Genomic DNA, 22,225 nt, shown 5'->3' on the forward strand with positions numbered 1-22,225 from the left:
ATGCACCGAATACAACAGGTGGGATCTTACCGTGAAATGCTTACTTACAAGTCCTTAACCAACAATGCAGTTCAAGAAATAGAGTTAAGAAAATATTTACTAAATAAGCTAAATACATTTTTAAAAGAAAAAGTAACACAATAAAATTACATAACAATAATGAGGCTATAGACAGGGGGTACAGGCTAGTCGAGGTCATTTGTACATGTAGGTAGGGGTAAAGTGACTATGCATAGATAATAAACAGCGAGTAGCAGCAGTGTAAATAGTCCGGGTGGCCATTTGATTAATTGTTCAGCAGTCTTATGGCTTGGGGGTAGAAGCTATTAAGGAGCTTTTGGACCTAGACTTGGCACTCCGGTACCGCTTGCCGTGCAGTAGCAGAGAGAACAGTCTCTATTACTTGGGTGACTGGAGTCTTTGACAATTTAGGGCTTATAGGGCCTTCCTCTGACACCACCTAGTATGGAGGTCCTGGATGGCAGGAAGCTTGGCCACAGTGATGAATTGGGCCGTGCACACTACCCTCTGTAGTGCCTTACGGTCGGACGCTGAGCAGTTGCCATACCAGGGCGTGATGCAACCGGTCAGGATGCTCTCGTTGGTGCAGCTGTATAACTTTTTGAGGATCTGGGGACCCATGCCAAATCTTTTCAGTCTCCTGAGGGGGAAAAGGTGTTGTCGTGCCCTCTTCACAACTGTCTTGGTGTGTTTGGACCATGATAGTGACTTCATCCACTTCATGAGCAACCCCAGAAATAACCCCCTTGACGGGTGCCCTGTTTCGGAAATCCATACACAAAACATTCCATTCAAAAATATTTTTGAGGTGCAAAGCTTGCTTCTTGTGTGCCGCGGACATACGAAAAGTCAGAATAAGTCCAGCTCTTGTGACTCTCACCGACGCCACCTCACCCAACGCCTCCACGATACTCCTCATGACTTCAAACGGATCCCCCAGGTAACATTGATCCAAAACCCTCACTCCGACTATAAACGAATCTAGGGATTTCTTAGTTTCCATCACAACTTTACTTATTTTGTTTCCTTTATTTTTCATGACTGTTTCCCACCCGTTCTCACTCTCGGTACTCTCATCTTCACCTGATCCACCATCAGTTTCGAACAGAACATCAGTTTTTCGCCATCTTACCCTCTAGAGCTCCTTACCTTGCTCCTCAACCTGGTCTCAGAGAATTTACATTTACTATATTACGTCTAGTCTATGAGACCAGGCTGTGCTCCTCTAGCTTGTTCCCACAACAACTATTCCTTCCAATATCAGGAAAGATTTTAATTCAGAAACCAAAGCAGTAGCTGCCTTTTGTGTGATGACAGACTTGTGTGATGACAGTGCAAGAGATCAGACTAAATACCAAACCAGACAAAATGTAAAGTGTTTAAAAAGGTAGAGCCTACTCCACATGAGCAATATGGCTACACCTTTCCACTTTCATAAATGGAATTAAAAGGGCAACACCTAAAGTGCTATAACCAATAGGATGAGAAAAAGACAAACAGTTGGTAGACACATCAGGTTGTTTTCTAACAATTGACGAAAAATAGATAGTAGGCTGAAATTTGGGTTGGTACACTGACTTTGGACCATATTGTTGCAGTGCAAACGGAATTAGTTATTATCAAATGATTGTACAGGACATAAAAGCATTAAGGCATTGGTATTTAACCACTGGGCACACACTGGCTAGTCTTGTTTTGCACATTTCATATTCAGATTTTTATCAGATATAAATAGTAACATTTTTAAGTGGCATTGTGGCCTACCGTAGGCCTTCAGATACAACAATACCCACAACACATTATTGTTTGAAGGTTTATTAATAGTACTGATATGTATAATCTTATGCTCATGCTAATGACCCATGCACAATGTCTACAATAGTCACATTTTTAAATGAACTGCAATGCTGCTTTAGTTAGAGATACGACAGACACAGTAGGTTTGAACTGTTAATAACATTTTTTCTCTTTAAAACTGATTTTCTACATCCCTGTTGCTTAGTCTTCAAGGAAAAATCTTGCCTTCTTTTGGTGCATTATTTCTCAAAACACAATACAGTCAAAGTGTAACCAGTGACTGACCGCTCACATCTGTGCATATACACACCAAAATTACTTAATTTTGAAAACACAGCAACTGGATTCCATCTTGCAAGTCATCTAACATTCAAATGATACCAGCTCACTGGTTTCAGACTTTTGAGGGATCAGAAACAGCTCAGTACATTGTTGATCCAGGAGGAAAGAGAGAACAAAACCAGCAATGCATTGGTTGGTGACAATCTGGATTATAATGAGGAATGTTACTGTACATGTTCTTTATGTTGACTTTTGAGTTGCAGTAGGGCTGGGTTCAGGTATTATGGCACACATGCTACAATCCCAATCGCACAGCAGGTTGGATACATACATTGTGACAACAAGCTTGAGTCTCTTGGGAGTTAATCATGTCCAGGGAGATACAAGCTAGCTTGAGGCATCCACAGCCAGAAAACTGGACTTTTCCGTGGAACAATCTAAGTGAAAGATCAGTGCATACTAAACTACATTGGGTGGAAACAGAGCTATATTAATCTTTCAATCATTAAAGGAACAATACTTCCGTCTTTAGAGGAACAATACTGCAATAGCAAAGGCAAATTACTGATATGATACTCTACATGGGTATGTGGGGTCTTTCACCATAACAATTATTTAAAGAGAGGAGAGGCTATCACCAGTCTGTGTTTCTACCCAACTACAGAATAAGAGCTTTTGTTTTAAAATTAGATTTAACTATCTTAGCTAACTGCTTCATATCATAACAGGTAGTCAAAAGTAAATTGCTTCGTGGGCACTTTGTTTCATTGAGACAGTCCTACACACACGTTTCAGACACCATACTAACAACTGCTCTATGCAATACATGACATGACACAGATAGTTATAACTATCATCAGGGTATTATCTGACAAGTACAGTAAATCTATGAATATTATTGTCACTTATGTTCCGTGGTACAAGGCTATAAAGACAGATGTATGTAGGAGGTTGAAGGTTAATGGACATTCAAGGTTGGAGACCAACAAGGAGGAACAAAAACTACATTCAGAGTGATTTCTCTCTCATCTCAAGAGGTGCAGAGACTTCCATCCTCAATAACATCAGACAACACAGATGATTTCCCTCTGCTCTCTCCATCTTGTCTTGCCAGTCTAGGGCTCTGAAAATAAAAAGGTCATCATAAGATTCTGTGTGTTTGAGAGAAGCTAGTGTGGGCGAGGTACTGTATGTGACAACTTTAGTGTGTGATTTAAAGTGTGCAAACATGCACATAGATTCACATTCTCATCCTCACATGCATGTTTTAGTACCGACTACTGGATGTTGAGCTTGTGTGAGGGTGGAGGATGAGTTTGGATGAGCTTGGAATCGGCACCGGGGCTGCAGAGCCCCCCGATCAGGTTCTTGTTGCAGTCTCCTAGGTTTCCCATGGGGGACAGTTTGGGGTAGGCCACATGGCCTGTCAGGTCCAGCAGATCCTCCAGGGCTCGGGCATTACTCATGCCGTTGTGCTGGACCTCATTGACTGGGGAGTACTCTGGGATGGAGACTAGCTCCTCCTTGGAAATTGGGCTGAGAGAGGGAGCAAGTTTGTGAATTTCATAATGGTTATTCCCTCGATGGTATACTACTATGGGGCATGCTGCCCGTGAGTAATCAAGGGCGGATATGAGGTGAATAATTTATTATGCAAAGTGTTAAATGTGAAGCCATTTTCATTATCAATATTCCTCAGGGTATGACAAAGTGCTGTGGTAAAGCTCCAAATAGGATTGTGTTGATACAAAACCCTTAATATGCTGTGAGGGTAACACACATAGGTTGCTGGCATGGTGGGCAATGCATATGCACATTTTCATACTAAACAGTATCTGTTGCATTTATTGGTTTAATCAGTTATACGTACATCATCATGTCTTCCTGTAGATAGACATGGCCTTGCTCTGATGGCTTACCTGACCTCCATGTACTGCACTTCGTCATACGCCCCGCTGCTCTTCACAACCAGAGGCTCCAGGTTGATGAGTGGAGGTGGGGGTCGGCCCACCGGTAGGGACGCCACGGACGGTTTCTTGGGCTGCACCCCTTGTCCGATTTTCTGTGTGGTCAACTTCACGTTTACTTGGGTACTCTCCTGGATTTTGAGCTGAGCAGTGGCTTGGCTGCTCACCTGGGTTTCCTCCGGTTTCTTCACCTGTACATTCGCTTGGACACTCTCCTGTTTGCCCGCTTGGGGAGCATCGTGTCTCTTTGTATTATCCAGACGACTCATTTGGACAGTGGTCTTTGCATTCACCCGTCCCTTCACAAAGACACTCTCTTGCTTGAGAACCTGGGCTGCACCCTGTCCATTCACTTGGGCAGTCTGTTTATTTAGTTGTTTAGCGTCCTGTCCCTTTTGCAGATCATTCTTCAGTGGGGTAACCTGGTCAGTGGCTTGTCCCTTCACCAGGGCACTGTCCTGCTTGTTGACATGGACAGTGACCTGTCCATTAACCTGAGACTCAACCTTTGGGTTTTCTTGCACATTCACCTGAGCATTAGTTTCAATCTTCATGTTTGAGTTCATTTGCATTTCCCCTGTAGAGAACAAAATGATCACATTGCACAGGACTATTCCCTGAGAAAGAGCACTACAAGACCTAACCAAGGACGGCTTAAAGATATGCTAATTATACACAAATCCCATGCCTTCCCTGTCAGAATGAGTTAAATCCCTGGCCACTGTTCTCCTTGAAATTAGTCCATTCCTTCACCTGTATGCACCACCGTGGCAACATATCATAGATGACTACCTTTGTGAGCCAGAGGGGTTTCCAAGATCAAGTAGACGGACAGATTTGCTACGGCCCTCTGTTCTACATCAGCTAATCAAATAAAAAAAGAAATACAGATTGGTCTTTCTCTTCAATTTCATTAAATTGTCTAAATACTGTATGTCCAACCTTTCTAGTGAAAAATAATAAAGGATGAAGTTACATGCTGAGGGCTGCATTGTGGCAGGAACAGAGGAGTTATAAATATCCAAAGACCTTGAACATAATCTAGGATGCAGAGCGAATCCGATCCTCTCCTGAGGACAGGTATTGGAAAAACACTGCTAAATCACAGACATGCAGGAGTCTCCTATATTGATGGAAAAGTACTGGGGTCTCTCACCCACCATGACCAGGCTACCCACTGCTGCCACTGGGTGGGACTCCTATACAACATGCTTTAGTAAGCATTTATACATTCATAAGGGGTCTTTCCTGCTGGGGTGAACAGGCAGGCAGAGTATCAGTGGGTGAGTGGAATGGATCACCTACCTGGTGGTGAGACAGGCTGAGGCAGAGTATCCACATGCCCTTCCTCATTCTGCTTCAATATGTAACACAGATGGAGGCAACATTTATTATTCCATTATTAAGAAGAAAATTGTGTATAATATTGTGTGATTAAGACCTGTAGTAATCAGGACGCATAAACCAATGTATCAACAATGATACAATTTAATCATGATAATGAGCACAACATAGATATCAAAACAAAAGCTCTTGGGGGGCAGCTGCAAAGCACATACTGTATTAGTATGCAAAACCTTACAAGATCACACAACATCACATGGATAATACAGCAGTCAGCAGGTCCCTTGGTTGAAGCCGTGCAGAGCTATGAGAACGGCAGGCATCTCTACAGTACCTTCATCTCTTCCTGGTTCTCATCACACTTCCTGGTTCTCTTCATTATCTCCTCAATTCTCTGTGGGGATAGCATCAACATTTGATTAAGGACTGGTACAGACTTTATATTTGTATTTGTATTTATTATGGATCCCCATTAGCTACTCTTCCTGGGGTCCAGCAAAATTAAGGCAGTTCATACAATTTTAAAAACATTACAATACATTCACAGATTTCACAACACACTGTGTGCCCTCAGGCCCCTACTCCACCACTACCACATATCTACAGTACAAAAATCCATGTGTACTTGTGTGTAAGTGCGTATGTTATCGTGTGTGTGTGTATGCATGTGTCTGCCATATGTTTGTGTTGCTTCACAGTCCCCGCTGTTCCATAAGGTGTTTTTTTTAATCTGTTTTTTAAATCTAATTTTACTACTTGCATCAGTTACTTGATGTGGAATAGAGTTACATGTAGTCATGGCTCTATGTAGTACTGTGCGCCTCCCATAATCTGTTCTGGACTTAGGGACTGTGAAGAGACCTCTGGTGACATGTCTTGTGGGGTATGCATGGGTGACCGTGCTGTGCGCCAGTAGCTCAAACAGACAGCTCAGTGCACCCAACATGTCAATACCTCTCATATACACAAGTAGTGATGAAGTCAATCTCTCCTCCACTTTGAGCCAGGAGAGATCGACATGCATATTATTAATATTAGCTCTCTGTGTACATCCAAGGGCCAGCCGTGCTGCCCTGTTCTGAGCCAATTCCTTTTTTGTGGCATCTGACCACACGACTGAACAGTAGTCCAGGTGTGACTTTGATGACGTGTACTGAGCGCTGCAGACTGGGTTTCAGAGATGCTGATTTATTCAATAATAAGCATTGATTTCGGAGTCATAAAAACCTTCTTCCGCAGCTGTCTCTCCTCTTCTTGTTGTAGCTTCAGTATCTCTCTCTCCTGACACTGACGCTCTGCATCCTTCTGTGCCTGAAACTCGGCTTCCTCCTTCTGTATTGAGGAAGATAAAGGATTTATGCTTGGAAGTGGAACAGTACTGTGCATACACACCATGTTAAACATGCACCGTAGATGTCACAACATAGTGACCCCACCTCTCTGTTCATCTGGACCTGTAGCTCCTTCTCCCGGACCTCCCTCTGCTGTTTCTCCTCTTCCTCTCTCGTCCTGCGGAGGTCCTCCTGTCTGCTCCTCTCCTCCTCAGCCCGTCGAGCCTCCAACTCCTGCCGTGCCCGCTCCTCTGCCTGTCTCCTCCTCAGCTGCTCCGCCTTCAGACTGAGTGCCACAGAGACAGACATGGTGACTTGCAGTATATGCCATCAGTCACATACACGGACAAGCAGACACACCATCTGTCTGTCATATACAGGTAAACAAAGAGATACACGGTGACACTAACCACTGAGACACACAGTCTCCTTACCGCTCATCCTCCTCCTGCTCACGACGTTGTTTCTCCTCCAACTCCTTCTGCACCCTGGCCAGACGCCTACGCTCCGCTAGCAGTCTAGATGCTTCCTCTGCGCTTGTCGTCCCGGCAACTCCTTTCCCTGTTGGTGTCACTGGCGATGGCTCTGTCACAAAGATAAAGGCAGACATCAGTGTGCATTGAAACTCGTGCCCTTTTGACAATGCACTGATAGATGTACTTAAATATTGATATACACAAAAAAGATTGGTAAAGAGTTTCACCTGTGCTCTTATCTGCAATCAGGTCGCTGCAGGCGGACTTTGGCATCTTCTTGTCTGGAGTGTCTATTTTGAAGGCTTTCCTATCAGCAGTCTCAGCCATAGGACTCTTCTTGTCTGGAGTGTCCTTCCTTTCAGAAATCTCACCTTTTAAGTTCTTATTGGGGGTCTCAGTTTTGGGGAACCTCTTTTCTGGGGTCTCCATGTTGGACAGTTTTTTTTCAGGGGTGTCGGCTTGAGAAGACTTCTCAGGGCTCTGGATATCAGACATATTTTTCTCTGGTTTGGAGACATTTCTGTCACTGATGTTGTTGTGACCTTTGGCTTCTTCAACTTGTACGACCTCCTCCTTGTTGCTGTCGGTAACCGGGGTGGTGGGTCTGTGCCTGTTGGGAGAGGAGTGGTACTGGCGCACAGTGCAGGGAGACTGGGTACAGCTCTTAGGCAGCAACCTACAACCAGAATATCATAACCCTCTGTCATAGTAACTAGGACAGACCACATGGATTCAGCAGCAGGACAGCGAGTCTTACTTGGGGTTGGTGGGGGAGGCTGAGCCTCTGGTGAACATGGCTGGGGATTCTGCTCTTCTCACAGGGGAGCCTGTCGCTGGGGAGCCAGTCCTTCTCTCTCTGCGCAACCTCTCCTTCTGAAAACACACCAGAGAGAATGCCATTGTGTGGGCATGCGTGTGTAATCCTGCCAACATGGCCCTACCAACTCAGTGCTAGCAAGGTTCTGCACTGGTTTCTGTCTATTCAACAACCAAGTGGGTAGGTAAAACAAGCCTGACCTTGGGGGTTTGAGGGGTGGAGATATACCCTCCTGCTGACTCCTCTGGAGAGCCCTGGAGCCTCCGTCGATTAGCCCGGCTTGGCGAGCCCTGATAGGGTGACCTGTGGGGGCTGCAGGGAGCTGCACAACGACAGACATCAGACACTCAGAGGTCAAAGGTCAAATTAATGATCAAGTTAAGATGTATTGTGGTCAGAGGAGATACAATGATGGTAATTCCATATTTTCCGATCAATACCCACAGTATAGGTATGGAGGAAATTAACTATACTATCAATTGTTTTAATGAATCATTCAAACTATTTTGTCTTTTCACATGGTCATCTGTCGCAAGTTAGAGTGATGTTTGCACAATCCCCCCAAATACATCACGAATACTAAATAGAGTTAATAAAGTTTATGCTGAAGCAACATTACTACTGCCATATTTACAGTGGTGTAGTGGAGGGTAAACACAGTTTACTCCCCTTTTTTTATTTCATACGAGCGTTACTTTACTCACTGCCAACGGCGATCTGTGTTCATCCACCTATTTTCTTTACCACTACATCACTGCATATTATGTAAGGCATGCACTGTTAAGCAACACTTTTGTGAAGCATCTTAGCATGTAGGTATTTTTTCTCCTTGTCACACCAAAACATACACACACACAAACACTGTAGACAGCAGTCACACACATACTGAATACACACATTTAAAACACATCTACACCCTCAGATACATACATTCACAAAAGCCAGACCTAGACAGAAGTAGAAACGCTGCCATGCTTTCCCGAGTTTCTATATCACTAATGCTGCACGATGTCACCGGTGTGTTACCTGTCTGGAAACATTTACTGCCTATGTGCAAAAACTTGTCAGTCCAGATGTTTTGTCTAGCTGTTACCTGTGCATCGGTGGCAGGGCAGATGGAGGTCTGCTGCACCTGGCCATAGAGGAGTGAGTGTGGGTAAGAAGGCGGTGGACCGTCAGGCTCTCCACAGAGTTCAGGTGACAGCACTGGGCTGATGGAGGGGTCAGGGGTCAATGGAGGAGTTGGGAGGAGGGGACGGAGATGAGGATGACGAACAGAACAAAACGCCATGAGGGAAATGAGACGGATAAATTAAGGTGCTAGAAGCAGAAGGAGAGGAGGAACAAGACTAAGAATGCTTGTTCTAGACTAGTGAGTACTGTACACCCGGAGAATGGAAAGGATGTAGGATGGGTCTGCCTCAAAAATGTGTGATTGTCATTTGTAATGACACCAACAAGAGTAGCTATTAGCAGTGAGGGTGAGAGTAGCAGTTGCAGAAGTCATAGTGTTCAGGGTAGTAGTAGTAGCCGTGATAGTAGTAGTAGTAGTAGTAGTAGTAGTAGTAGTAGTAGTGGTGATAGTAGTAGTAGTGGTGATAGTAGTAGAAGGAGTAGTACTAATGGTGATAGTAGTAGAAGGAGTACTAGTAGTAGTAGTAGTAGTAGCTGTGATAATAGTAGTAGTAGTAGAAGCCGTGATAGTAGTAGTAGTAGTAGTAGTAGTAGTAGTAGTAGTAGTAGTAGTAGTAGTGGTGATAGTAGTAGAAGGAGTAGTACTAATGGTGATAGTAGTAGAAGGAGTACTAGTAGTAGTAGTAGTAGTAGTAGTAGTAGTGATAGTAGTAGTACTAGTGGTGATAGTAGTAGTAGTAGTAGTAGTAGTAGTAGTAGTAGTGGTGATAGTAGTAGAAGGAGTAGTACTAATGGTGATAGTAGTAGAAGGAGTACTAGTAGTAGTAGTAGTAGTGATAGTAGTAGTACTAGTGGTGATAGTAGTAGTAGTACTAGTGGTGATAGTAGTAGTAGTACTAGTAGTAGTAGTAGTAGTAGTAGTAGTAGTACTAGTGGTGATAGTAGTAGAAGGAGTACTAGTAGTAGTAGTACTAGTAGTAGTAGTGATAGTGGTAGAAGTAGTAGTACTAGTGGTGATAGTAGTAGAATAAATACTAGTAGTACTTCTATGTAAAACTGGGGGACTACTTGTTCCTGTGCATGTTGAATGGCAAATACTGCTCATCACTTCATTATTATTGGGTTATGTTTCCAAATACTCATGGGGATAGGATGGGCTCTCTGAAATACAAAATATATAACACTGAGTATTGGAATGGGTGATATACAGATTGCTAAAATGCAGAAAGAAACACATTGCGAATGTCAAACCTCAACCAATGTGTTGTGACTGAGTGACATCATTTCAATGAGGAGCGAGAGGAGGTTTCAAACAATGAAAAGGACGAAGTGAAGTGGTGTACATGTGCCGTGTTCCTTGGTTATTTGTGTACTGTAGATCTCTAGTGCCTGTCCTTTCCTAATGGATCTCTCGTTCACTTTCTTCTCACTGTATCCTAAAACCCTACATCTCTATTGTTATCCCTTGCTCTCTCTTTTGCTCGACCCGGAACAACTTGCAAGTGCCAAAAGACAACTAAGACATCAAAATACCCAAGCTGAGCACAAACACCAACACATACCCTCACACATACCGTACACATACACACGTTAAAGAAATACATTGATAAAAGCAGCAATTATACAACATCAAAGTGTACTTTGTACATTAGTAATTGTTCCAGGCACACATTGACTCTTCACACACATCCTCATGCTTCCGCACACTTTCTGATTCAGCTGTTGCACATGCATTCTGGGAAATATACATAAAACCTTTGAGTTGGCATGACATTTCCCTCAAGCCAAACAGCCAATGAGAGCAGTGGTCACTGTGGGGTGAGAGCAGGATGGGGGACAGGGGATTGGTGGATCGAACGGGAGGGGTTCATAACATTACCGGATTCGCTGGCAGCAGGAAAGGGGGCGGCGAGTTCATGGGGAAAGGTGGAGGCGGGGAGAGGGGCATTCTCACAGTCACCTATAGGCAGCGGGCGGAGCAGAGCAGAGCACAGCATTATGACCAGAGCTGCCACTCATGGCTTTACCTGATGACCCCCTGATACACCTCTGCAGCCAGCAGGGCGCTCCTGTAGACAACGGTCTGGGGAGGTAAACCCATGCAGCAAGGCTGGAGGCAATGAGCAGGCTCTCTCTCACATACACACCTTTATCCTCTATATACATGTATCCCTCTATGACCCAATCCAAATCACACGTACAAACACATTCATAAAAACAGCATCTACGTTTTGAACATTATGTTTTTGTATCTCAGTCCTCCATCATAATCCAAAAAGAACACCAAACTCCCAGTGCCCCATCGAAATGAAATCATCAATACCTGACTCAGGATATGAGCCCTCAATAATGCCCTAAACCAGCAGCAACTATGTTGTCAATTCTAAAACGGTCTGCTTTACTCCCCTCAGAGTTGACTGCACTGATGACTACACTGCTCAAAAAAATAAACGGAACACTTAAACAACACAATGTAACTCCAAGTCAATCACACTTCTGTGAAATCAAACTGTCCACTTAGGAAGCAACACTGATTGACAATACATTTCACATGCTGTTGTGCAAATGGAATAGACAACAGGTGGAAATTATAGGCAATTAGCAAGACACCCCCAATAAAGGACTGGTTTTGCAGGTGGTGACCACAGACCACTTCTCAGTTCCTATGCTTCCTGGCTGATGTTTTGGTCACTTTTGAATGATGGCGGTGCTTTAACTCTAGTGGTAGCATGAGACGGAGTCTACAACCCACACAAGTGGCTCAGGTAGTGCAGCTCATCCAGGATGGCACATCAATGCGAGCTGTGGCAAGAAGGTTTGCTGTGTCTGTCAGCGTAGTGTCCAGAGCATGGAGGCGCTACCAGGAGACAGGCCAGTACATCAGGAGATGTGGAGGAGGCCGTAGGAGGGCAACAACCCAGCAGCAGGACTGCTACCTCCGCCTTTGTGCAAGGAGGAGCACTGCCAGAGCCCTGCAAAATGACCTCCAGCAGGCCACAAATGTGCATGTGTCTGCTCAAACGGTCAGAAACAGACTCCATGAGGGTGGTATGAGGGCCCGACGTCCCCAGGTGGGGGTTGTGCTTACAGCCCAACACCGTGCAGGACATTTGGCATTTGCCAGAGAACACCAAGATTGGCAAATTCGCCACTGGCGCCCTGTGTTCTTCACAGATGAAAGCAGGTTCACACTGAGCACATGTGACAGACGTGACAGAGTCTGGAGACGCCGTGGAGAACGTTCTGCTGCCTGCAACATCCTCCAGCATGACCAGTTTGGCGGTGGGTCAGTCATGGTGTGGGGTGGCATTTCTTTGGGGGGCCGCACAGCCCTCCATGTGCTCGCCAGAGGTAGCCTGACTGCCATTAGGTACCGAGATGAGATCCTCAGACCCCTTGTGAGACCATATGCTGGTGCGGTTGGCCCTGGGTTCCTCCTAATGCAAGACAATGCTAGACCTCATGTGGCTGGAGTGTGTCAGCAGTTCCTGCAAGAGGAAGGCATTGATGCTATGGACTGGCCCGCCCGTTCCCCAGACCTGAATCCAATTGAGCACATCTGGGACATCATGTCTCGCTCCATCCACCAACGCCACGTTGCACCACAGACTGTCCAGGAGTTGGCGGATGCTTTAGTTCAGGTCTGGGAGGAGATCCCTCAGGAGACCATCCGCCACCTCATCAGGAGCATGCCCAGGCGTTGTAGGGAGGTCATACAGGCACGTGGAGGACACACACACTACTGAGCCTCATTTTGACTTGTTTTAAGGACATTACATCAAAGTTGGATCAGCCTGTAGTGTGGTTTTCCACTTTCATTTTGAGGGTGACTCCAAATCCAGACCTCCATGGGTTGATAAATTTGATTTCCATTGATAATTGTTGTGTGATTTTGTTGTCAGCACATTCAACTATGTAAAGAAAAAAGTATTTAATAAGATTATTTCATTCATTCAGATCTAGGATGTGTTGTTTAAGTGTTCCCTTTATTTTTTTGAGCAGTGTATTTCCATGGTTTACGACAGGTCTGGGACAGGCTGGCACAGAGACATCACAGTCTGACCTTGAGTCTAGAAGGGTGGAGGACAGTCATCAGCTACCAGCAGCTTCCAGAACAACACCTATTGTGTGCTAGTTAATCTGATGGACTGCTTGTGTGCTTGTATCTGATAGAGAGGAGCACCCCACATGTTTATCCTAGAACTTTAAAAGCCACAAAGGGACATGCCAAATCGAATTAGCCTAGAACATTTAGTGCGGTCCCTCCCTCCATCTCACCATTTCTCCTTCCAGTCACTGATTCATCATTCACACCTCATTGTCCTCATCTCCATCTCCCTGTTGTGGACTCACCCTGTGCTCCTCCAGCTCCACCCCATGTCCAGCGTTTGGGCCTCTGCTCCAGCTGCAGGCTGCGTTCCAGGGAACGTTTCATCAGAGCCTCCAGTCGCTCCTGGTTGTGCCGTTCCAGGACCGGGAAAACAAGGGACTGTCACTTAGCTGCTCCCCTGGACCTCCCACGAGGACCAGGCTGGTCGCTCCATAACCACCACCTCTTACACAGCACAGTACAGTCTCACTTTACCAAAGCAGGCAGATAGAGAGAGACCACAGCTGCCGTGGACTCCACCCCTCCAATCACATACACATGTAGATTTAAAGACACTCACACAGTCAATCTCCCAGCAAGCAACAGTATTGACACAGGTTGCAGACTAGCTCCCCTTCCTTTATACCCCCCCCCCACCACCACGCTCTTCTAGCCGCCTGTTCTACTCAGATTTTCCCCAGTAAATCATCTTTCCTCCAAGCTAGTTAACCCTTCACCACCCACTGTGTTGCCATGGTACACAGCCCAACAGAGCAGGAGACAAAGCCATCTGGTGGGTGATCAACCATTGCCAACATCTCTCCATTTACAATTGCTCCATCTTTTCCTCCTATCTATATCCCTGCTCTTCCTTTTCATTTCTTCCTATCGAACACATAACAATACATGGACATGCACCGGCAATATGAACTACACACACAGATGAAGCCAGCACAATAGCAAATATATTAATCAGAATGACACTGCAAAGACTCAAGAAAGGGTGAAAAGAAAGTGAAAGAATCTCAAATGAGTAACACAGAAAAGCAAATATGACATTAGCCACACCACATTGGCTCCTCCTGCATTTCTATTGGTCTAAAATGACATCATCCAGAGGATATAATCCATCCAATAGGAACACACAAACACACATTGCACGCACGCACGCACACACACAGATAATCGATCCAGGTGAGATTGATGCCCAAGGCAAATTCTGTATCATCCAAGTCTCAAAAATCCTCATTTTGCATGATCTAATGAATATTACCACTTTTACAAAGATATCAAGAGAACAGACAAAAATGATAATTCATGCTATATCACTCCACTTTTTTTAGACTAACTTAATTCTCTATAGCATATATGTTTATGCTAGGTTTAAAGGCTAAACGGTGGAATCAATGTAGGCTACAAATCCCAAAAATAAATAGCCTCAGAGTAGTCTTCGGAAAGTGGCAGTGTGTGACATGGTTTAAAAAGACAAAGCTGTCAATGTCGTCGTGGCTGAGCAGATATTTTGGGAGGCATTGACAAATTGAGAGCAATGACATAGCAGGATTAGGATCAGATTAAACAAATGGAATGGCAGAGACATTCATTGATTAGTCTGATGAGGTCCCTGAGATTTACATAGAGATCAATACCAATGGCATCAGCTTTCCCAGAAGGGGGGGAGGGGGGAGAATCCCCGTTACATAACGGAGCAGAGGTCTATCCAATATTTGATTGGGAGACGACGTTAAGTACGGGGCATACTGTGATTAATGAACTACAGGATTTGAGTGAATTAAAGAGCATACAGTATGTCCCTGCTTATCTCTCTGAAGGGATGTCAACATCTGTCTGTTGGGGCTGTTGCTGCTCATGCCACACACACACACAGAAACAAAAACAACGCATACAAACGGAATAATAAAAACACAAAAATGGAACTGAAACTGAACTGGAGCTGAAAGAGCTGTGTGTGAGTGTGAGCACAGAGGGAGCGTACATCATGAACTGGAAAATGTAGTGGCTAAGTGGTGAGTCTGACCTTTTCTTCCTCCAGCCTCTGTCTCCTCTTCTCCTCCACAGCAGCTCTGCGGAGCTCCTCTTTCTGTCTCTGTTCCTCCAGCCTCCTCCAGCGCTCCTCCACGGTACGCTCATACTGCAGCTGAGCCCGCCGCTCCTTCTCCATGATCACCTGCTCTCGCACCGCTGGAAACACCAAGCAACACACCCAGATTACTACACTTTCCAACACCACTATAAGAACCCACAACAATCTTTGTTCCTGAACCTCATTACTGGCTGCAAGTTTTATGGGGCAAAATTATAGAACATTTCTGCTAATATTGGCTTCAATAAGATATGACTTCCATCAGTCTCAATACTGACAGGAACATCACTTACCTAAACCTTTATCTCTTTCCTCACGTCTCTCTTTGGCTAAACGCATCCTGTCATCTGTCCTCAGATACCCTTCCACATCTGAGAGAATGAGATATAAAGTGATTTAAAATGGGATTAAAAAAAGAGAAACAGACAAGCTAGACAGAAACAGAGGGAGGAGAGAAGTTCAAAGATATGTGTTTATAGAGAGGACCCTTGAAGATCTTAAGCAGCTTTCATATCCAGAAAGAGGGAGAGATTGTGTAGGAGAGCTAACAGCCACAGTGTGGGTGGGACTTACACTGTTTACCTGCATGATTGTTAGTGTTGTTGCCTGGCAGACGTAAAGGGGAGGGGAGCCCATTGAGCTGGGGCCTCTTCTCTGTGACCAAGGCTGGGCTCAGCACCTCATCTGATATGGGAGAGATAACAGTCCCCACAGTTTATCAGCAGAGGAAGGCAGTGCTGTACATAGCACTAAACTTCAGTATTGGATGCACTGGATGTGCCTCAATCCACCACATCCGCCAGTGTCGCACTTCCGCATCTGCGGTGAAAGGTAACAGAGCTACAGCGGTGTTTGTCAGACCATGAGAAATCCCGAAAAATCGGTCTTCTCACAAAATCGTCTGTAGGGTCCGAACGGTCCTACAGATCTATGACCACTCTATGGAAAGATGAGACTCTCAGGAACATATGATGGTGTTCTCCGTTTTGCTCTACGACCCCCACAAATGTCTTGGGACTCGTCTGAAGTCGGTACAGTTAATCTGCCAGTTTGGGCTACATACTAATACAAATATGTATGGTGTTTTGCTCTAGAATGCCCACAGGCCTCACAAGACTCATCTGAAGGTCCCCCAGTACCAGTTTTAAAAAAAATAATGGAAGTATACTGTATATGGAGACTGTATAGTGCCAAAAATATGGGGTTAAATACATGAAGAAAAAAAACTGTTTCCTGATCTTTCTTATGTCTCTCAGATATAGGACAGACACTTCAGAACAAACTTCCTTTTGATTTTTTTGAGGGGGACTATCTGTTGGTCAATGTAGTGAATCGGTTATTCAATGTGTTTGTATGGGCTAATAGCAGTAAGGCCAAATAAAATGTTTCATCAAATCATTTAAAAATATATATTTTGATACTTCAAGGGGTCTTCAAATTCAAAATCAAATAGCAAAATGATCCTTGGTATGACCTTCTTAAAACAATTCCATATAGCTTAGTAGAACTATAATGTTAATTTAGGCCAGTTTCTTTAATAATAAAACAATTGCTTTCATTGTGGTCCCTGTAGGAAACTTGAAACCCATCTTCTTGGAAAATAGTCTAATAGTAATCCTTAAAATCTGAAAAAGACTCAACAATGACTCCCCTTCACATGCAAGTATCAAATCATTCAACTCAACTCCATTCTGCCATGGTAAATTGTGATTGTTGTAATTCTGTAAAGTAATTCTGTGAAGAACCTTTCCATTTCAGACAAGTAAAAATACAATATTTTAAAATGTTAAGAGTGTGAGCCATCAGTTGGAGAAGTTTACTGTTTTTCACAGCTGGGCTCCCTGGAGGAAGAACAACATGGGCTGGGGAGCCATGGCTGTTGTTTTGGGATCTCTTCTCCGCAACTGATGGTGGAGACAATCCTTCGGCTGGAGAAGAAAGGAAACATGCGAGTCAAGCGAAAAGACAGAAATAAGTCTGAATAGCTATTGTAGGTCAGTCTAGGACAAATAGCAGCCAGGCCATTGCTTTATTCTGGACTAGATTAAAAACAGCAGCCATTATCTGGTCCTGTTACTTCTGCATCACTCACCAAAATCTAATACAGCTCCCAGTCAAGGAGAAACCCATCAAATCACAACATTGGGTTGTACACGGGCAGCCTATAATGAATAGAACTGACTCTTGGGAAACTAGGAATTAACCTAAGAACTGAGGGGTGCTTTCCCAGACCCAGAGTAAGTAAGCCTATAAATTAAAAAGCACTTTCGATTGAGACGGTCCATATCATGCTTTTAGAGTATAGGCTAGAAACTTAATCAGGCATTATAGGTAGGCAACTAACAAGAACACCAGGTCACATGTCTTTAACTGTTGATTAATGGTCTGTGTTCTGGTGAGAAACCATATGTCTCATGTCCCTGTTTAAATACGTATCCACCCTATAAAAACGAAATAAGGCCTCGAAGCCAGATGCAGCTATATGCCTTTGATCAGCCCTAAATTCTAGGCTACAGGGCAATTTCGATTGGACATACTCAGATCTAGCTGAGGAATGCTCAACTCCTCAGAGAACGGAGTTGAGTGTTCCTCAGCTAACTCAGATCAGGTTACATCTGACATCTAACTGGGCTTTTTGAGCACAAATCATACCTTTCTGATTGCACTTGTACAAGCAACTGAAAACAATTGTGTTGGACACAAAAATCTAGGCAACGGTTAAAATGTATCCAACAATATAATATGTGGGTAATGCAGCCTGCGACACAGCCAGGGGCGTGAAGCACCCCATCCATTATGTTTCTGCATATCTAAGCATACCTCTTGAGCTGTCTGTATCATCCTGACTGGAGGCTATTTTTAAAAACTAAATATACTTCTCTGCATCTCTGCTAAATCTGGGAAAAGGATTGAAAGGAATGTGAGTCTTATTCTGTGCATTTAGTAATTGCTTGCTTTTCTAATGTCCACCAACCTTGCCAGCAGGCATGCTAGCTAAGATACACTACATGTACTAAAGTATGTGGACACCCCTTCAAATTAGTGGATTCAGCTATTTCAGCCACACCCAGTGCTGACAGGTGTATAAAATCGAGCACACAGCCATGCAATCTCCATAGACAAACACTGGCAGTAGAATGGCCTTACTGAAGAGCACAGTGACTTTCAACGTGGCACCGTCATAGGATGCCACCTTTCCAACAAGTCAGTTTGTCAGATTGCTGCCCCGGTCAACTATAAGTGCTGTTATTGTGAAGTGGAATCATCTAGGAACAACAAAGGCTCAGCCGCGAAGTGATAGGCCACACAAACTCACAGAACGGGACCGCCGATTGCTGAAGCGCGTAAACACTCACTACCGATTTCCAAACTGGCTCTGGAAGCAACGTCTGCATAGGAACTGTTCGTAGGGGGTTCATTAAATGGGTTTCCATGGCTGAGCAGCCGCGCACAACCTAAGATCACCATGCACAATGCCAAGTGTCGGCTGGAGTGATGTAAAGCTCAGCGCCATTGGACTCTGGAGGAGTGGAAACGCGTTCTCTGGAGTGATGAATCACGCTTCACCAACTGGCAGTCCGACGGACGAATCTGGGTTTGGCGAATGCCGGGAGAACGCTACCTGCCCGAATGCATAGTGCCAACTGTAAAGTTAGGTGGAGGAGGAATAATGGTTCGGGCTAGGCCCTTTAGTTCCAGTGAAAATAAATCTTAACGCAGCATACAATGACATTCTAGACGATTCTGTGCTTCCAACATTGTGGTAACAGTTTGGGGTAGGCCCTTTCCTGTTTCAGCATGACAATGCCCCTGTGCACAAAGCAAAGTCCATACAGAAATGGTTTGTCGAAATCGGTGTGGAAGAACTTGACTGGCCTGCACAGAGCCCTGACCTCAACCCCATCAAACACCTTTGGGATGAATTGGAACGCCGACTGCGAGCCAGGCCTAATCGCCCAACATCAGTGCACGATCTCACTAATGCTCTTGTGGCTGAATGGAAGCAAGTCTCCGCAGCAATGTTCCAACATCTAGTGGAAAGCCTTCCCAGAAGAGTGGAGGCTGTTATAGCAGCAAAGGGGGGACTAAATCCATATTAATGCCCATGATTTTGGAATGAGATATTCGACGAGCAGGTGTCCACATACTTTTGGTAATGTAGTGTACTTAGACAAGCTAGCTACTCAAACTTGATTGATAGCCTGAAATTGCTTCTTAGTAGCTATTTATGAGGTTGGGAACCTATCTGGGCTTGCTAAAGCCAACTTCATAAAATTGCTAGGTGGCTAGTAGTATTACAGAGAAACAAAACAACAACAACAAAAAATCTAAAATTAGAATACAATTTTTAAATAGAACAAATCTGAGGGGGCATGTGCCCCTGTGCCCTCTATGGATATGACGCCTCTGGGACAGAGCCAATCAATTTGGCAATCAACAAAGGTGCATGTTATCCTTTTGATGTAACAATTATTCATTGTTTAGGCAACTGACCTTCAATACAGTCAACGATATTTAGCATCGGCTATATAGGCTACATTAGGAATGACTGAATAGACTACATTGAAATGCAGTTTGCGGATACAGTGGTTCATGCCCGTAGCCCTATGCCAATGTCATAGAACCCTTGTCAAAATAGGCTACAGCAGAGAAACATTGGATATGGTAAACAATAGACTGTTAGCTTTTTACCTAGCTTACCTGTCAAGGCACTGGACGCTGTATTGACTGCCTTCTCCGCCATCGTCGTAGTCACCGGCGGATCACCCCCAAACGTATGGGTGCAATGTCACAAACACCCCGCAGCAAAAGGCTCCAAATCAAGCCGAGGGAAACCGCATCGCCAGCTTCTACTTTCAGGCGCAGGAGACCATATGCTGCGCTATCGGGGGATGTATCTGTTTCCCACTGCCTGCAATATGTGCGCTCCTTCAGAACTGTGCACAGGCGGTCAGGAGAGCAGTAGGGTATTCGGATGAATGCGGTTACTGAATGAGGCAATAGGCTGCTGTTTAGTGGACTAGTTTGAAGGTCAAAAGTGATCGTGGCTAGGTATCCTTGGATAACTGTTGGGACTGAGGGGAGAAAATGATGCGCTCCAGTTCAGGGAGTAGAGCTGGGTAGAGATTATGTGCGAATATTCGACAGCGCGTCAGTACTTCCCCTGCCGGCTCCCCATTACATCATTGATGGAAGGACAAACTGTAGCCTAATCAAATGCATGAAGTAGGCTAAAAACGAATGATTGAAATGCAATCAATAACATTACACGTTGCCATCAAATAATTGTATTGAATACATGATGGGAGTGGGACAGAGAGTTGTTTCGTGCGTTTTATTTTACATTGGGCTATATTTGGGGTTTAATAAAGAACTTTCTTTTAAAAAAACAATGTTAATTTGGAAATAGATATAGCTGCTAAGCCTTAATTTTAACATGATTAATATTTTGCTTCAAATAGGCTATTAGAGAAAGAAAGAACAGAACAAAGACAGCCTCAACTTTTGAGTAGACCTGCCTCTCATCCCCTCTGCCCAGAGATGTGAGCATGGATAAAGTGGTGCGCAGCATCCAAGCAAGACTGGGTACCCTGCGGCGGTCTCGCTGCGGACTCAAATGAACCTCGCCCAGTACTGTCACTCTGACTTTATAGCAAAGCCAGCCAAGTTCTGGGCGTCCCATCAAGCCAAAGCAAATAAAACGAATGTGAAGAGACTAGCCTTGCCTGAGTTCACCCGTGATCATGTTGTGGGTCTAGCACACATCCTTTTGAGCACTCCTAATTTGGTTACAAAACTGGGCGAAGTATCTGTTTCCTAGGCTTAAATGCAGCATTGTTATTGATAGGTGGAATACTGTATAAAAACAAAGCATTATTACATACTAGGTCCAGTGTTGCACAAATACTGTAAAGGCTAAATAAAAGGTTTACCAATAGGTCAGAGATATGAGCAGTGGCGGCTCCTGAAAAAATTCTCAGGAGGGGCAATTTTTCTGATGATTTAGGTGACCTACACACATTTAAAAAAAGATATGTCCAGCAACAACATGAAGACAGGGGCAGCATATAAGTCAATACCAGAAGCATTTATTGACTGATCTCAAAAGTGTTGGCTTACCAGGGTTGGTGGAGCCCTCAGTTTCATCTTTGCCTCGCAAAGCTAACTCAAACACTCCGCAAAACTTCACACACTGGATTAGCCAGCTGAGGATGTGGCGGTTCTTGCTAATGTCGTAGTAAATATATTTGTTATAGTGAATATGGAATATGATATGTTGAGTAAAATGTTGTGCTAAGATCTATTTAGGTCAGGAGCTGGTTATAAGTTCTGTTCCTATCCAATAACAATGGACAAAAGGGTCCTATCTTGTCAGCCTTGTCAGCAGGTGGCCAAGGACAACACCCACGCCATAGGCCTCTCAGTTCTTCCAACTCACGAGTTCTTGCTCTGAGGACACACACACACACAAACACACACACATCATCACTGTTAAACACACACACACATCATCACTGTTAAACACACACACACACACACACACACACACACACACACAAAAATCCCCTCTCTTAGGCTGAACATTTGAAGACAGAGAACCCGACTCAGAGCCAATGCAACAGTGACAGTAGCCTGCAGGGGACCTCGCCCAACTCATCAGGACCAATCAGAAGATCAGAACTACTAGATTGAACCTACTTCATTTATTGCATAACATGTCTGCACACAATGTTTCGGGGCTCTCTTCAGATAATAATAATAATAATAATAATAATAATAATAATAATAATATGCCATTTAGCAGACGCTTTTATCCAAAGCGACTTACAGTCATGCGTGCATACATTTTTGTGTATGGGTG

At 44.3% G+C, this 22,225-nt stretch overlaps 1 protein-coding gene across 1 annotated transcript; it reads right to left on the minus strand.

Moving 5' to 3' along the window:
* Positions 1-1,826: 1,826 nt before the first annotated feature.
* Positions 1,827-20,322, minus strand: LOC311100213 (uncharacterized protein). Its single transcript, XM_084141027.1, has 18 exons — positions 20,065-20,322; positions 17,184-17,291; positions 15,937-16,047; positions 15,657-15,734; positions 15,298-15,461; positions 13,523-13,622; positions 11,049-11,129; positions 8,236-8,357; positions 7,976-8,091; positions 7,446-7,894; positions 7,177-7,327; positions 6,848-7,028; positions 6,639-6,743; positions 5,746-5,805; positions 5,373-5,424; positions 4,020-4,644; positions 3,359-3,636; positions 1,827-3,223 (listed from the first exon to the last, which is right to left on the minus strand). Exons 1-17 carry the CDS (start codon positions 20,105-20,107, stop codon positions 3,378-3,380), a joined length of 2,805 nt encoding a protein of 934 aa, XP_083997153.1. The 5' UTR covers positions 20,108-20,322; the 3' UTR covers positions 1,827-3,223; positions 3,359-3,377.
* Between the last annotated feature and the right edge of the window lie 1,903 nt (positions 20,323-22,225).

Source organism: Coregonus lavaretus (genome assembly GCF_964263955.1).
Source record: "Coregonus lavaretus genome assembly, chromosome: 24".
NCBI classification, from domain to species: domain Eukaryota; kingdom Metazoa; phylum Chordata; class Actinopteri; order Salmoniformes; family Salmonidae; genus Coregonus; species Coregonus lavaretus.

Coding starts and splice junctions, on each gene's coding strand:
- LOC311100213 (XM_084141027.1), bottom strand. CDS start 20,107: ATGGCGGAGAAGGCAGTCAATACAGCGTCCAGTGCCTTGACAG. Junction 16,048..17,183: donor GAGCCCAGCTGTGAAAAACA/GTAAACTTCTCC, acceptor CTCCCATATCAG/ATGAGGTGCTGAGCCCAGCC. Junction 5,425..5,745: donor AGAACCAGGAAGAGATGAAG/GTACTGTAGAGA, acceptor TACATATTGAAG/CAGAATGAGGAAGGGCATGT.